Genomic DNA, 16,485 nt, shown 5'->3' with positions numbered 1-16,485 from the left:
CATGTTCAATTTGGTTTAACTAATGCAAAAACAAAGTGTTGGAGAAGAAAGTAAAAGTGCAATATGTGCCATGTAAAAAAGCTAACGTTTAAGTTGGTGGTTCCTTTAAACATGAGTCTTCAATATTCCCAGGTAAGAAGTTTTAGGTTGTAGTTATTATAGGACTATTTCTCTCTATACCATTTGTATTTCATATACCTTTGACTATTGGATGTTCTTATAGGCACTATAGTATTACCAGCCCAATCTCGGTAGTTGATAGGCTTGAAGTCATAAACAGTGCTGTGAAGCAAGCATTGCGAAGTGCTGCTGGCAAACGCAGGAAAGTGCTGTTTGAATGAATGCTTACGAGCCTGCTGCTGCCTACCACCGCTCAGTCAGACTGCTCTATCAAATCATAGACTTAATTATTATATAATAAACACAGAAATATGAGCCTTTGGTCATTAATATGGTCAAATCCGGAAACTATAATTTCGAAAACAAAACGTTTATTCTTTCATTGCACAACCTTCAATGTTATGTCATAATTATGTAAAATTCTGGAAAATTAATTACGGTCTTTGTTAGGAAGAAATGGTCTTCACACAGTTTGCAACGAGCCAGGCGGCCCAAACTGCTGCATATACCCTGACTCTGCTTGCACAGAACGCAAGAGAAGTGACACAATTTCCCTAGTTAATATTGCCAGCTAACATGAATTTCTTTTAACTAAATATGCAGGTTTAAAAATATATACTTGTGTATTGATTTTAAGAAAGGCATTGATGTTTATGGTTAGGTACAGTGGTGCAACGACTGTGCTTTTTTTGCGAATGCGCTTGTTAAATCATCACCAGTTTGGTGAAGTAGGCTGTGATTCGATGCTAAATTAACAGGCACCGCATCGATTATATGCAACGCAGGACAAGCTAGTTAAACTAGTAATATCATCAACCATGTGTAGTTAACTAGTGATTATGTTAAGATTGATAGTTTTTTTTATAACATAAGTTTAATGCTAGCTAGCAACTTACCGTGGCTCCTTGCTGCACTCGCGTAACAGGTGGTCAGCCTGCCACGCAGTCTCCTCATGGAGTGCAATGTCATCGGCGTCCAAAGATGCCGATTACGAATTGTTATGAAAACTTGAAATCGGCCCTAATTAATCGGCCATTCCGATTTATCGGTCGACCTCTAATTCTAACTATAGAATTATAACATTCTATTTCCATGATTCCAAAAGTTTACCTAAGGGTTTTGATCTAAATCGGAATTGCAACATTTGGTTAAAAAATAAGGCCTAGTATTTTTGTCCATATCGTGACAGTGTGGAAATGATCTCAAATGAGGGCAGGAAATGCAGAAATTGATGGAAATGCAGGAAATCATTTGAATTGAACAGTATAAACCAATCAGAATGGAGAAAGACCCATTTAAATAATTTACAATATATGTGTTGCCACCCTAAAATACCGTTGAATACCGTCATGCCGTCAACTTAGAAAATCAGCATGACATGATATTTTGGCCATATCGTCCAGCCCTACTGTGGTATATTACTGAAAATGGGTTTTCTTCTTGCTCAAAAATACTTTCCAGAAAGTACTGGAGTAACAAGTCCTTGTGATTAGATAGAAAAGGCTTGCTGTGCAACCTTTCAGTTTTTTAGTTGAAGATGGACAAAGAAAGAAAGACCGTTATTCACAAAACCACCTGATGAACATATTCAATCACTAGTTGTTCACTAGTATAAACCACCTGATGAACATATTCAATCACTAGTTGTTCACTAGTATAAACCACCTGATGAACATATCCAATCACTAGTTGTTCACTAGTATAAACCACCTGATGAACATATCCAATCACTAGTTGTTCACTAGTATAAACCACCTGATGAACATATTCAATCACTCGTTGTTCACTAGTATAAACCACCTGCGACATTGTCTATTTTTCTAGCAAGTGTGATCTGAAGAGGACATATATTTCTGAAGTCTCTCTCTGGATGCCCCAGGGTGGAAGTGGAATGGGGAAAGGGTGATACCTAGTCAGTTGTACAACTGAATGTATTCAACTGAAATGTGTCTTCTGCATTTAACCCAACCCCTCTGAATCAGAGAGGTGCGGGGGTCTGCCTTAATCAACATCCACGTCTTCGACGCCCGGGGAACAGTGGGTTAACTGCCTTGCTCAGGGGCAGAAAGACAGATTTTTTACCTTGTCAGCTCGGGGATTCGATCCAGCAACCTTTCGGTTACTGGCCCAATGCTCTAACTACTAGGCTACCTGCCGCCCCTCGGTATGTGTGTGTGTGTGTGTGTGTGTGTGTGTGTGTGTGTGTGTGTGTGTGTGTGTTTAGGGGAATGGAGTGTCTGCAGTTGGTCTCAGGCCAGCTGTGGAGGGTCGGGATGGGGGTCGGGGTCGGGGTTTTGGGTCGGGGTTTGGGGTGGGGGTCAGGGTGGGGGGGTCGGGTCGGGGTTTGGGGTGGGGGTCGGGGTGGGGGTCGGCCCCTGCATGCTGGTCTGAGTGGAGCAGAGCGGCAGGGAGGCTCATCTTTTGTTTATCTGCTTCACTGCAAAGCCCTGTGACTGTGTACCAAATACCACCCTATTCCCTATATAGTGCACTACTGTTGACCAGGGCCCACTGCGCTCTGGTCAACAGTAGTGGACTAGGGAAAAGGTGCCATTTGAGATGCAGAGCCCTGGGTTTATTCAGAGAGGTGCTGCAGATGGATGCCTGTTCAGATTGTTGTTTTCTGACTGTAGCAGAGGGCTCAGCATCACATGAGGCTATAATGAACATTTAAACACATCCAACCTCAGGATTGATGTGACCCTTCAGCCTGTTGAAATGTTGAGCGGTACAGGTCTAGAATCAGGGTTTACAGCTTGGTATGTTCTGAGAAAGCTGCTGGAAGTACTGTAGAAACATCATCAAGAAAAGCAATGAGAAAAACTGTCTCGTTGTTATATTTTACTATTCAATCAGCAGGCAACTGTCTCGTTGTTATATTTTACTATTCAATCAGCAGGCAACTGTCTCGTTGTTATATTTTACCTCTTTCAATCAGCAGGCTACGTTTTAAACCTGGTGGTGTTGGAATCAACACAGATTTGTGAAACCTCTATAGTGTGACTCAGTGTGGCCTCATAGTGTGTCTGAGACCTCACTGCTGTTCCTCTGTTTGACTTCCTGTGTCTGAGTCCTCACTGCTGTTCCTCTGTTTGACTTCCTGTGTATGAGTCCTCACTGCTGTTCCTCTGTTTGACTTCCTGTGTCTGAGTCCACTCTCCTCTGTTCTTCTGTTTGACTTCCTGTGTCTGAGTCGAAGTCCTCTCCTCTGTTCCTCTGTCTGAGTCCACTCTCCTCTGATCCTCTGTTTGACTTCCTGTGTCTGAGTCCACTCTCCTCTGTTCCTCTGTTTGACTTCCTGTGTCTGAGTCCACTCTCCTCTGTTCCTCTGTTTGACTTCCTGTGTCTGAGTCCACTCTCCTCTCCTCTTGTCGTCCCCAGCTGCTTGTGGAGTATGGGTACAACTGCCAGCGCAGCGCCACAACCCATCTCTGTCTCAGGCTCCATATCCTCTGTAGCAGCGCACCAGCATCCTCCTACGCTTGAGAGTCTCCATGGCAACGGGGCGGTGAACAGCAGGCAGTCTCTCAGCATGAGCTCTTCCCAGACGGTGAAGATCCACAGCGGCAAGGCCAAGTCTATCATCACTAACAAGGTGGCACCTGTCGTTATCACGTAAGTCTCATCACGCCTCCAATCATTCAAGTCAGGTAACCACCATCCAAGGGATGTTGCCATGTTAATCTCTGAGGCTTTGATCACTAAGGTGTGAATGGATGGGGGGAGTGTGTGGGGACGGGGGGTGAATGGTGAAGTGTGTGTGAACGGGGGGGGGGGGTAGTTCAGTTGTGTGTGTGTGTGTGTGTGTGTGTGTGCGCTGTTATCTAATTTGTCTTGTCTTGGGTTCAGAAGATAAGGTCATTTATCTGACTAATGAAATGTTGGGTCGGTCTCCAGTGGGGACCTCAGGACCAGTGACTAATGAAATGTTGGGTCGGTCTCCAGTGGGGACCTCGGGACCAGTGACTAATGAAATGTTGGGTCGGTCTCCAGTGGGGACCTCGGGACCAGTGACTAATGAAATGTTGGGTCGGTCTCCAGTGGGGACCTCGGGACCAGTGACTAATGAAATGTTGGGTCGGTCTCCAGTGGGGACCTCGGGACCAGTGACTAATGAAATGTTGGGTCGGTCTCCAGTGGGAACCTCGGGACCAGTGACTAATGAAATGTTGGGTCGGTCTCCAGTGGGGACCTCGGGACCAGTGACTAATGAAATGTTGGGTCGGTCTCCAGTGGGGACCTCGGGACCAGTGACTAATGAAATGTTGGGTCGGTCTCCAGTGGGGACCTCAGGACCAGTGACTAATGAAATGTTGGGTCGGTCTCCAGTGGGGACCTCAGGACCAGTGACTAATGAAATGTTGGGTCGGTCTCCACTGGGAACCTCAGGACCACTAAGAGGGATTGAATACTTTGTTTCACCATGTTGCAGATGACGGCTACGTTATCTTCTGTATTCTAGATATAATTGCAGACAGGAGTTTCAGATCCACGATGACCTCTTCAGAACAAACTACAAAGTGGGCCGGATATCAGACTCCATGCCTGAACACTACTTGGTACAGGTAGGAAGAAACACAACACAGCCCCCCAGCCACCATCATTGTTTTGTTCAGCATTTACATTGAGATATTTAAGAGAGGAGACCTGGATCAAAATTGCCTTGTTGCGTCACATTTATGTCGTTGTTACCCCTTGTTACTTCACATTAATGTTGTTGTTACTAGAGGTCGACCGATTAATCGGAATGGCCGATTAATTAGGGCCGATTTCAAGTTTTCATAACAATCGGAAATCGGTATTTTTGGACGCTGATTTGGCTGACCTTGACCTTTGTTTAACTAGGCAAGTCAGTTAAGAACACATTCTTATTTTCAATGACAGTCTAGGAACGGTGGGTTAACTGCCTTGTTCAGGGGCAGAAAGACAGATTTTTACCTTGTCAGCTCAGGGATTCAATCTTGCAACCTTACGGTCTTGCAACCTTACGCTATAACCACCTGCTTTACATTGCACTACACGAGGTTACGCGAATGCAGTAAGAAGCTAAGGTAAGTTGCTAGCTAGCATTAAACTTATCTTATAAAAAACAATCAATCAATCATAATCACTAGTTAACTACACATGGTTGATGATATTACTAGTTTATCTAGCCTGTCCTTCTTTGCATATAATCGCTTAGGTACACGTTGCTCCAACCATAAACATCAATGCCTTTCTTAAAATCAATACACAAGTATATATTTTTAAACCTGCATATTTAGTTAATATTGCCTGCTAACATTAATTTATTTTAACTAGGGAAAATGTGTCACTTCTCTTGTAAACAGAGTCAGGGTATATGCAGCAGTTTGGGCCGCCTGGCTCGTTGCGAACTGTGAAGACTATTTCTTCCTAACAAACACAGCCGACTTCGCCAAACGGGCGATGATTTAACAAAAGCGCATTTGCGAAAAAGCACAATTGTTGCACAACTGTACCTAACCATAAACATCAATGCCTTTCTTAAAATCAATACACAGAAGTATATATTTTTAAACCTGCATATTTAGCTAAATGAAATCCAGGTTAGCAGGCAATATTAACCAGGTGAAATTGTCATTTTGCGTTCATTGCACGCAGTCAGGGTATATGCAACACTGGGTAATTTGTCCGAATTTTACGTAATTATGACATAACACTGAAGGTTGTGCAATGTAACAGGAATAACGTTTTGTTTTCGAGATGATAGTTTCCGGATTCGACCATATTAATGACCTAAGGCTCGTGTTTCTGTGTGTTATGTTATAATTAAGTCTATGATTTGATATAGCAGTCTGACTGAGTGGTGGTAGGCAGCAGCAGGCTCCTAAGCGTTCATTCAAAATAGCCCTTTTGTGCGTTTTGCCAGCAGCCCTTCGCAATGCGTTGCTCTGTTTATGACTTCAAGCCTGTCAACTCCCAAGATTAGGCTGGCGTAACCGATGTGAAATGGCTAGCTAGTTAGCCGCGTGCGCGCTAATGGTGTTTCAAACGTCACTCGCTCTGAGACTTGGAGTAGTTGTTCCCCTTGCTCTACATGGGTAAAGCTGCTTCGAGGGTGGCTGTTGTCGATGTGTTCCTGGTTCGAGCCCAGGTAGGAGCGAGGACAGGGACGGAAGCTCTACTGTTACACTGGCAATACTAAAGTGCCTATAAGAACATCCAATAGTCAAAGGTATATGAAATACAAATCGTATAGAGAGAAATAGTCCTATAATTCCAATAATAACTACAACCTAAAACATCTTACCTGGGAATATTGAAGACTCATGTTAAAAGGAACCACCAGCTTTCATATGTTCTGAGCAAGGAACTTAAACATTAGCTTTCTTACATGGCACATATTGCACTTTTACTTTCTTCTCCAACACTTTGTTTTTGCATTATTTAAACCAAATTGAACATGTTTCATTATTTATTTGAGACTAAATAGATTTTATTTATGTATTATATTAAGTTAAAATAAAAGTGTTCATTCAGTATTGTTGTAATTTTCATTATTACAAATATAAATAAATAGGCCGATTAATCGGTATCAGCTTTTTTTTGGCCCGACAATAATCGGTATCGCCGTTGAAAAATCATAATCGGCCGACCTCTAGTTGTTACCCCTTGTTACTTCACATTGATGTCGTTGTTACCCCTTGTTACTTCACATTGATGTCGTTGTTACCCCTTGTTACTTCACATTGATGTTGTTACCCCTTGTTACTTCACATTGATGTTGTTACCCCTTGTTACTTCACATTGATGTTGTTACCCCTTGTTACTTCACATTGATGTCGTTGTTACCCCTTGTTACTTCAAATCAAATGTATTTATAAAGCCCTTCTTACATCAGCTGATATCTCAAAGTGCTGTACAGAAACACAGCCTAAAACCCCAAACAGCAAGCAATGCAGGTGTAGAAGCACGGTGGCTAGGAAAAACTCCCTAGAAAGGCCAAAACCTAGGAAGAAACCTAGAGAGGAACCAGGCTATGAGGAGAGGCCAGTCCTCTTCTGGCTGTGCCGGGTGGAGATTATAACAGAACATGGCCAAGATGTTGAAACGTTCATAGATGACCAGCAGGGTCAAATAATAATAATCACAGTTGTCGAGGGTGCAACAAGTCAGCACCTCAGGAGTAAATGTCAGTTGGCTTTTCATAGCCGATCATTGAGAGTATCTCTACCGCTCCTGCTGTCTCTAGAGAGTTGAAAACAGCAGGTCTGGGACAGGTAGCACGTCCGGTGAACAGGTCAGGGTTCCATAGCCGCAGGCAGCAGCACGGCCAGGTGGACTGGGGACAGCAAGGAGTCATCATGCCAGGTAGTCCTGAGGCATGGTCCAAGGGCTCAGGTCCTCCGAGAGAGAGAAAGAGAGAATTAGAGAGAGAATACTTAAATTCACACAGGACACCGGATAAGACAGGAGAAATACTCCAGATATAACAGACTGACCCTAGCCCCCCGACACATAAACTACCGCAGCATAAATACTGGAGGCTGAGACAGGAGGGGTCAGGAGACACTGTGGCCCCATCCGATGAAACCCCCGGACAGGGCCAAACAAGAAGGATATAACCCCACCCACTTTGCCAAAGCACAGCCCCCACACCACTAGAGGGATATCTTCAACCACCAACTTACCATCCTGAGACAAGGCCGAGTATATTCCACAAACTTCACATTGATGTTGTTGTTATCATCTTGCGTGGCCGTTGAGTGGAGCGTTGTCAGCTCTCCCATTGGTCTTTTTGATCCTCCTATCACCTGTCAGAGAGCTGTTCAGGCAGGCCCAGACCCTTATTGTTACCGAGGAGTTGGTTTACTCACATAGATCACTACGGTTTCACCTGACGGCTTTAAACAAGGATGGACATCTGATAATGAATGACGAGGCTACAGAGATCAGTGTGAAACGAGCAACATTAACGGTTATCCACAAAAGTGGTATCGGAGGTCCTCTTCAACATAAAAGTCTCCTACTATTGTTGCTAATCGTTAATGTTTCTCATTTCACACTGATGCTATAAAGACCACCTTGAATAAATGTGTTATGAAGTCCTGGTAGGTATTTATTTATTTATTTATTAGGGGACAATGCACATTAATCAACATCAATAATGCAACATCCATGTAAATGGGGTTAGCCAAAAGCTAATTTGCAGCCGTAGTCCCTGGGCAGGTATCTAAGTTCCCTTTAAGTGTTCCCCATACTGACTCTACTGTACCCCCAACAACAACTGTTGATGGAAAAAGGGCATTTCTAAATGCATGTATTAGATTGTGTGATTGACTGTACTGTATGTCTGTAGGGTGAGTTCTTCATGGTCCAGGACGTGTACAGCAAGGCTGACGTCCTCAACACTACAGGCAGCTACGGAGCGCCAAACTACCGGCAGGTGAAAGGAAGCTACCCGCTGTACGGCATGGGCCAGCCCAGCCTGAATGGCTTCAAACAGGTCCTCCAAAGACTACAGAGTCAAGGGCATGAGGTTAGTGCACTGCCTTCAGGGGGGATGTTTTCACTGTATCTGCATCCCAAATGGAACTCTGTTTCCTTCATAGTGCACTACTGTTGACCCATAGGTCTGTGTCTCTGTGTGTCTCTGTGTGTCTCTGTGTGTCTCTGTGTGTCTCTGTGTGTCTCTGTGTGTCTCTGTGTGTCTCTGTGTGTCTCTGTCTGTCTCTGTCTGTCTCTGTCTGTCTCTGTCTCTCGGTCTGTCTCTCTCTCTGTCTCTCGGTCTGTCTCTCTGTGTCTCTCTCTCTCTCTCTCTCTCTCTCTGTCTCTCTGTGTCTCTCTCTCTCTCTCTCTCTCTCTCTGTCTCCCTCTCTGCGTGTCTGTCTCTCTGTCTTGGTCTCTCTGTCTTCCTCTCTGTGTGTCTTTGTCTCTCTGTATCTCTGTCTGTCTCTCAATTTCAATTCAAAGGGATTTATTGGCATGGGAAACATATGTTAACATTGACAAAGCTAGTGAAATAGATAATAAACTAAAGTGAATTAAACAATAAAAATGAACAGTAAACATTACACTCACAGAAGTTCCAAAAGAATAAAGACATTACAAATGTCGTGTGTGTGTGTATATATACAGTGTTGTAACGATGTGTAAATAGTTAAAGTACAAAAGGGAAAATAAATGAATTAATATGGGTTGTATTTACAATGGGGTTTGTTCTTCAGGGTCGCCTAGTGGTTAGAGCGTTGGACTAGTAACCGAAAGGTTGCATGTTCGAATCCCCGAGCTGACAAGGTAAAAATCTGTTATTCTGCCCCTGAACAAGGCAGTTAACCCCGGTAGGCTGTCATTGAAAATAAGATTTTGTTCTTAACTGACTTGCCCAGCTAAATAAAGGTAAAATAAAGATTCACTGGTTGCCCTTTTCTTGTGGCAACAGGTCACAAATCTTGCTGCTGTGATGTCACACTGTGGTATTTCACCCATGGGAGTTGATCAAAATTAGATTTTTTCTTTGTGGGTCTGTGTAATCTGAGGGAAATATGCGTCTCTAATATGGTCATACATTTGGCAGGAGGTTAGGAAGTGCAGCTCAGTTTCCACCAGTTTTGTGGGCAGTGTGCACATAGCTTGTCTTAACTTGAGAGCCAGGTCTGCCTTCGGTGGCCATTCTCAATAGCAAAACTATGCTCACTGAGTCTCCTCTCTGTCTGTCTGTCTGTCTGTCTCGCTATCTTCCCTTCCGCCTGCTGTCTGTCTGTCTGTCTGTCTGTCTGTCTGTCTGTCTGTCTGTCTCTCTGTCTGTCTGTCTGTCTGTCTGTCTGTCTGTCTGTCTGTCTGTCTGTCTCGCTATCTTCCCTTCCGCCTGCTGTCTTTCTGTGTCGTGGATAAATATTTGAGGGGTCAGGTGCCACTAAGCGTTAACACAAACCCTGGCTGTGTGGCAAATGGCACCCCATTCCCTATATAGTGTACTACATTTGACCAGGGCCCATAGGGCTCTGTATAGGGAATAGGGTGCCATTTGACCAGGGCCCATAGGGCTCTGTATAGGGAATAGGGTGCCATTTGACCAGGGCCCATAGGGCTCTGTATAGGGAATAGGGTGCCATTTGACCAGGGCCCATAGGGCTCTGTATAGGGAATAGGGTGCCATTTGACCAGGGCCCATAGGGCTCTGTATAGGGAATAGGGTGCCATTTGACCAGGGCCCATAGGGCTCTGTATAGGGAATAGGGTGCCATTTGGAACTCAACCCCATGTGGAATGATGGAAAATAAAGAATATCTCTCAGGGTCGTGAGTCCAGTATGGAAACTCACTGTAATCCAAATGAAATCAACTTAATTATATAGCAGCGAGTTCATGATCAATTCCTGACTCATGTGGTACATGTCAAATGACAACGGAACGTTTCCAATTGGGTTTGGAACAAAGCTTTACAGATTCTAGAACCAAATAACTGTTGAATCCTTATTATTCCCGGACCCGTATTCAAAAACCATCTGGGTTTAGAGGGCTGATCTAGGATCAGGTTTCTCCTGTCTGCATCATCGTATTAATGACTGACTCTTTTTGAATGTAGGCTGTGATTTCTCTCCTCTCTTCCCAGGAGGTGATGTTCTTCTGTGTGCGTGAGGAACCGGTGGTGTTCCTGCACCTGGAGGATAACTTTGTTCCATACACCCCCCGGAGGAAGGAGAACCTCCATGAGAATCTCCATGGCCTGGACAAGGAGGAGACGGTGGAGAACCTGGAGCTCACCATCAGGAAGGAGGTGACCTGGCCTCCTCCTACTAATAAACCTCTTTATCTATCAATATACTGGCCTCCTCCTACTAATAAACCTATAAACCTCTTTATCTATCAATATACTGGCCTCCTCCTACTAATAAACCTCTTTATCTATCAATATACTGGCCTCCTCCTACTAATAAACCTATAAACCTCTTTATCTATCAATATACTGGCCTCCTCCTACTAATAAACCTCTTGATCCAGCAGTAAACAGCTTGTCTACACTACAGATAGTCCCTCTTGATCCAGCAGTAAACAGCTTGTCTACACTACAGATAGTCCCTCTTGATCCAGCAGTAAACAGCTTGTCTACACTACAGATAGTCCCTCTTGATCCAGCAGTAAACAGCTTGTCTACACTACAGATAGTACCTCTTGATCCAGCAGTAAACAGCTTGTCTACTCTACAGATAGTCCCTCTTGATCCAGCAGTAAACAGCTTGTCTACTCTACAGATAGTACCTCTTGATCCAGCAGTAAACAGCTTGTCTACACTACAGATAGTACCTCTTGATCCAGCAGTAAACAGCTTGTCTACTCTACAGATAGTACTTCTTGATCCAGCAGTAAACAGCTTGTCTACACTACAGATAGTACCTCTTGATCCAGCAGTAAACAGCTTGTCTACACTACAGATAGTACCTCTTGATCCAGCAGTAAACAGCTTGTCTACTCTACAGATAGTCCCTCTTGATCCAGCAGTAAACAGCTTGTCTACTCTACAGATAGTCCCTCTTGATCCAGCAGTAAACAGCTTGTCTACTCTACAGATAGTCCCTCTTGATCCAGCAGTAAACAGCTTGTCTACTCTACAGATAGTACCTCTTGATCCAGCAGTAAACAGCTTGTCTACTCTACAGATAGTGTTCCCAGTAAGTCTCTAGACTCTACTATATGTGTTAGTAGTAGTAGTTTATTCCATTTGACATGTAGGCCGTACTTGGCAGCTAAAACCTGAATTGCAGGTTACAAGTAAACAAAAATGTTTTCTTAAATTGCTTGCCCCGTAAAATAAACATACATCATGTCTGTAGCTTGCGCATGTTGAAGGCATCTACCTGTATTCTGATGGTAGGCGAGCTGGGCGCCGGGCGAGCTGGGCGCCTATAGTGACTTGGGCTTTGGGCGGTAGGGACAGGGTTGGAGGGTAGGGACAGGGTTGGAGGGTAGGGACAGGGTTGGAGGGTAGGGACAGGGTTGGAGGGTAGGAACAGGGTTGGAGGGTAGGGACAGGGTTGGAGGGTAGGGACAGGGTTGGAGGGTAGGAACAGGGTTGGAGGGTAGGAACAGGGTTGGAGGGTAGGGACAGGGTTGGAGGGTAGGAACAGGGTTGGGCGGTAGGAACAGGGTTGGAGGGTAGGGACAGGGTTGGAGGGTAGGGACAGGGTTGGTAATGACAGGGTTGGAGGGTAGGAACAGGGTTGGAGGGTAGGGACAGGGTTGGAGGGTAGGGACAGGGTTGGAGGGTAGGGACAGGGTTGGTAATGACAGGGTTGGAGGGTAGGGACAGGGTTGGAGGGTAGGGACAGGGTTGGATGGTAGGAACAGGGTTGGAGGGTAGGGACAGGGTTGGAGGGTAGGGACAGGGTTGGAGGGTAGGGACAGGGTTGGAGGGTAGGAACAGGGTTGGAGGGTAGGAACAGGGTTGGAGGGTAGGGACAGGGTTGGAGGGTAGGGACAGGGTTGGTAATGACAGGGTTGGAGGGTAGGAACAGGGTTGGAGGGTAGGGACAGGGTTGGAGGGTAGGAACAGGGTTGGTAATGACAGGGTTGGAGGGTAGGGACAGGGTTGGAGGGTAGGAACAGGGTTGGAGGGTAGGGACAGGGTTGGAGGGTAGGGACAGGGTTGGAGGGTAGGAACAGGGTTGGTAATGACAGGGTTGGAGGGTAGGGACAGGGTTGGAGGGTAGGGACAGGGTTGGAGGGTAGGGACAGGGTTGGAGGGTAGGGACAGGGTTGGAGGGTAGGGACAGGGTTGGACGGTAGGGACAGGGTTGGACGGTAGGGACAGGGTTGGAGGGTAGGGACAGGGTTGGAGGGTAGGGACAGGGTTGGAGGGTAGGGACAGGGTTGGAGGGTAAGGACAGGGTTGGAGGGTAGGGACAGGGTTGGAGGGTAGGGACAGGGTTGGAGGGTAGGAACAGGGTTGGTAATGACAGGGTTGGAGGGTAGGGACAGGGTTGGAGGGTAGGGACAGGGTTGGAGGGTAGGGACAGGGTTGGAGGGTAGGAACAGGGTTGGTAATGACAGGGTTGGAGGGTAGGGACAGGGTTGGAGGGTAGGGACAGGGTTGGAGGGTAGGGACAGGGTTGGAGGGTAGGAACAGGGTTGGTAATGACAGGGTTGGAGGGTAGGGACAGGGTTGGAGGGTAGGGACAGGGTTGGACGGTAGGAACAGGGTTGGAGGGTAGGGACAGGGTTGGAGGGTAGGGACAGGGTTGGCTGTAGGGACAGGGTTGGTAATGACAGGGTTGGAGGGTAGGGACAGGGTTGGTAATGGTTGTGGTACTAGATTTATCCTCAGACGTTGTTCGACTCCTCCAGTAGCCCTGTGTAACACCCACCTGGGTGATGTTTCCTCTGCTGCAGAACCGGGTGCTAAAAGCTCTCCACACATCAGTCCAGAGATCTAGTCATCCTCATTACAAGGCAGCCGTCTGCCATCTCAGCAGTGCAGGTCTCTTACGCTTTGGCTGGTGAAACGACAAGCTGTCTCAAGAATGCATCTTTTAAATGCCAACAGTCGGCTGACTAGCTAGCACATCCAGATTCCATCATTTCTGCAATTTCCATACTCAAGACAAGTAGATATATTGGATCAAAATGATATTAGTTAAAGAAAGAAAAATCATTACAATGAACAAACAAAGCAGGTAAAATCATCCGCAGTGTTTCCTAACGTCAGTAATAATGGTGTGATGCTGTCTGGTTTCTCTAGCTCCACGACTTTGCCAAGTTGAACGATAACGTTTTCTACGTGTATAACGATATCGAGCACTTCAAGGGCGAGCCTCAGAGGATGACCATCACCTGTGAGGAGGACATCCACGTCACAGAGGAGGTCTACAGGAGACCTCTGTTCAGCATGCCACTCTACAGGTTCATAGTCACTTCCTCTTTTTCACTCCTTTTTGGAATATTTTAATGAGTGATTAGTTTTTCTTATTTTTCTTATTGACACAATGCAACAAGTTGTCTGCTCTCTCTCTCTGCTCTCTCTCTCTGCTCTCTCTCTCTGCTCTCTCTCTCTGCTCTCTCTCTCTGCTCTCTCTCTCTGCTCTCTCTCTGTGTTCTCTCTCTGTGCTCTCTCTCTGCTCTCTCTCTCTGCTCTCTCTCTCTGCTCTCTCTCTCTCTCTCTCTCTCTGCTCTCTCTCTCTCTCTCTGCTCTCTCTCTGTGCTCTCTCTCTGTGCTCTCTCTCTGTGCTCTCTCTCTGTGCTCTCTCTCTGTGCTCTCTCTCTGTGCTCTCTCTCTCTGCTCTCTCTCTCTGCTCTCTCTCTCTGCTCTCTCTCTCTCTCTCTCTCTGATCTCTCTCTCTCTCTGCTCTCTCTCTTTCTCTGCTCTCTCTCTTTCTCTGCTCTCTCTCTTTCTCTGCTCTCTCTCTTTCTCTGCTCTCTCTCTTTCTCTGCTCTCTCTCTGCTCTCGCTCTCTCTGCTCTCGCTCTCTATGCTCTCGCTCACTCTGCTCTCGCTCTCTCTGCTCGCTCTCTCTGCTCTCTCTGCTCTCTCTCTCTCTCTCTCTCTCTGCTCTCTCTCTCTCTCTCTGCTCTCTCTGCTCTCTCTCTCTGCTCTCTCTCTCTGCTCGCTCTCTCTGCTCGCTCTCTCTGCTCTCTCTCTCTGCTCTCAATTCAATTTCAGTTTCTCTCTCTGCTCTCTCTCTCTGCCCCCTCTGCATTCGGGAGAGGCGAGGGAGGAGAGATCGGTTGCGTCTCAGATGGCATGCCATTTGATTAATCTAGTGCACTACTTTGTCCAGGGCCCTATGGGGAATAGAGTGGCACTTGGGAAGGCCTCTTTTAGCATCCTGTTAGTAATCAGATCAGAGGAGCCAAAGCTTGTATTGAGATGTAATGAACAGCCAGTTCCAGTCCTCTCCAGACATGTCTACATGTCCCCTCTCCTTCCCACACAACCATCTGGATCTGAGGATGACCCCTATAACATCAACAAAGAAAATGTTTGATTGTGCCTTTTTAACATACGTGTGTGTGTGTGTGTGTGTGTGTGTGTGTGTGTGTGTGTGTGTGTGTGTGTGTGTGTGTGTGTGTGTGTGTGTGTGTGTGTGTGTGTGTGTGTGTGTACAGTAAAGACCTAGTTATCTGGTGATAAAGACAGGGAGCAGAACAAGCCTCCTGGGTATGGGATTTATCTCTGTACTCTGGAACTCCCTGGGGGGCTGTTTTGTTTTAGACCTATGTTTCCCAACCACCATTGGTCAAAAGTAGTGCACTACATAGGGAATAGGGTGCAAGTTGGGACATAGATATGATATTAGTAACCAGTTGTCTCTTATTACTGTCTGTCTCATTCCAGGTCAATGTTGTCTTCCTATGTTGTGACCTACATAAAGGCAATATTGACAAAATAGATGGGATTTCTCCTGTGAAAACACAGTAACACTCTCTCTTTCTATCTCTGTTCTTTCTCTCTTTCTCGCTCTCTCTTCTTTCTGCTCTCTTGCTCTCTCTCTCTTGCTCTCTCTCTCTCTCTCTCTCTCTCTCTCTCTCTCTCTCTCCTGTCTCTGTCTCTGTCTCTGTCTCTGTCTCTGTCTCTGTCTCTGTCTCTGTCTCTGTCTCTGTCTCTGTCTCTGTCTCTGTCTCTGTCTCTGTCTCTGTCTCTCTCTCTCTCTCTCTCTCTCTCTCTCTCTCTCTCTCAGGTACTACCGGCTGCCACTACCGATGGAGGGAGCACCTCTAGAGGAGGATTTTGATGCCTTTGTTACTGTTCTCAGGGTGAGGAGGGTTCTTAGTGTTCTCAGGGTGAGGAGGGTTCTTAGTGTTCTCAGGGTGAGGAGGGTTCTCAGGGTGAGGAGGGTTCTCAGTGTTCTCAGGGTGAGGAGGGTTCTCAGGGTGAGGAGGGTTCTTAGTGTTCTCGGGGTGAGGAGGGTTCTCGGGGTGAGGAGGGTTCTTAGTGTTCTCGGGGTGAGGAGGGTTCTCAGGGTGAGGAGGGTTCTCAGGGTTCTTAGTGTTCTCAGGGTGAGGAGGGTTCTTAGTGTTCTCAGGGTGAGGAGGGTTCTTAGTGTTCTCGGGGTGAGGAGGGTTCTTAGTGTTCTCGGGGTGAGGAGGGTTCTTAGTGTTCTCGGGGTGAGGAGGGTTCTTAGTGTTCTCGGGGTGAGGAGGGTTCTTAGTGTTCTCAGGGTGAGGAGGGTTCTCAGGGTGAGGAGGGTTCTCAGGGTGAGGAGGGTTCTCAGGGTTCTTAGTGTTCTCGGGGTGAGGAGGGTTCTTAGTGTTCTCGGGGTGAGGAGGGTTCTTAGTGTTCTCGGGGTGAGGAGGGTTCTTAGTGTTCTCGGGGTGAGGAGGGTTCTTAGTGTTCTCAGGGTGAGGAGGGTTCTTAGTGTTCTCAGGGTGAGGAGGGTTCTCAGGGTGAGGAGGGTTCTCAGGGTGAGGAG

General features: G+C 46.3%; 1 protein-coding gene across 4 annotated transcripts in view; it reads left to right on the top strand.

Moving 5' to 3' along the window:
* Positions 1–16,485, top strand: part of pald1a (phosphatase domain containing paladin 1a) — a 133,707-nt gene that overhangs the window by 32,652 nt on the left and 84,570 nt on the right. For 3 of the 4 annotated variants that reach the window (XM_029697496.1, XM_029697495.1, XM_029697494.1), the window contains 7 exons: positions 3,502–3,735; positions 4,583–4,685; positions 8,441–8,620; positions 10,696–10,860; positions 11,696–11,752; positions 13,819–13,979; positions 15,754–15,829. In XM_029697496.1, coding sequence (XP_029553356.1) covers positions 3,515–3,735; positions 4,583–4,685; positions 8,441–8,620; positions 10,696–10,860; positions 11,696–11,752; positions 13,819–13,979; positions 15,754–15,829 — 963 coding nt within the window. In that variant the 5' untranslated portion in view covers positions 3,502–3,514. The remainder of the gene's footprint in view (positions 1–3,501; positions 3,736–4,582; positions 4,686–8,440; positions 8,621–10,695; positions 10,861–11,695; positions 11,753–13,818; positions 13,980–15,753; positions 15,830–16,485) is intronic. The other variant, XM_029697497.1, reaches the window with a different exon arrangement.

This window comes from Salmo trutta, chromosome 18, assembly GCF_901001165.1.
Source record: "Salmo trutta chromosome 18, fSalTru1.1, whole genome shotgun sequence".
NCBI classification, from domain to species: Eukaryota; Metazoa; Chordata; class Actinopteri; order Salmoniformes; family Salmonidae; genus Salmo; species Salmo trutta.
The sequence above is the reverse complement of the archived record's forward strand: the minus strand, read 5'-3'. Positions and strand labels throughout refer to the sequence as shown.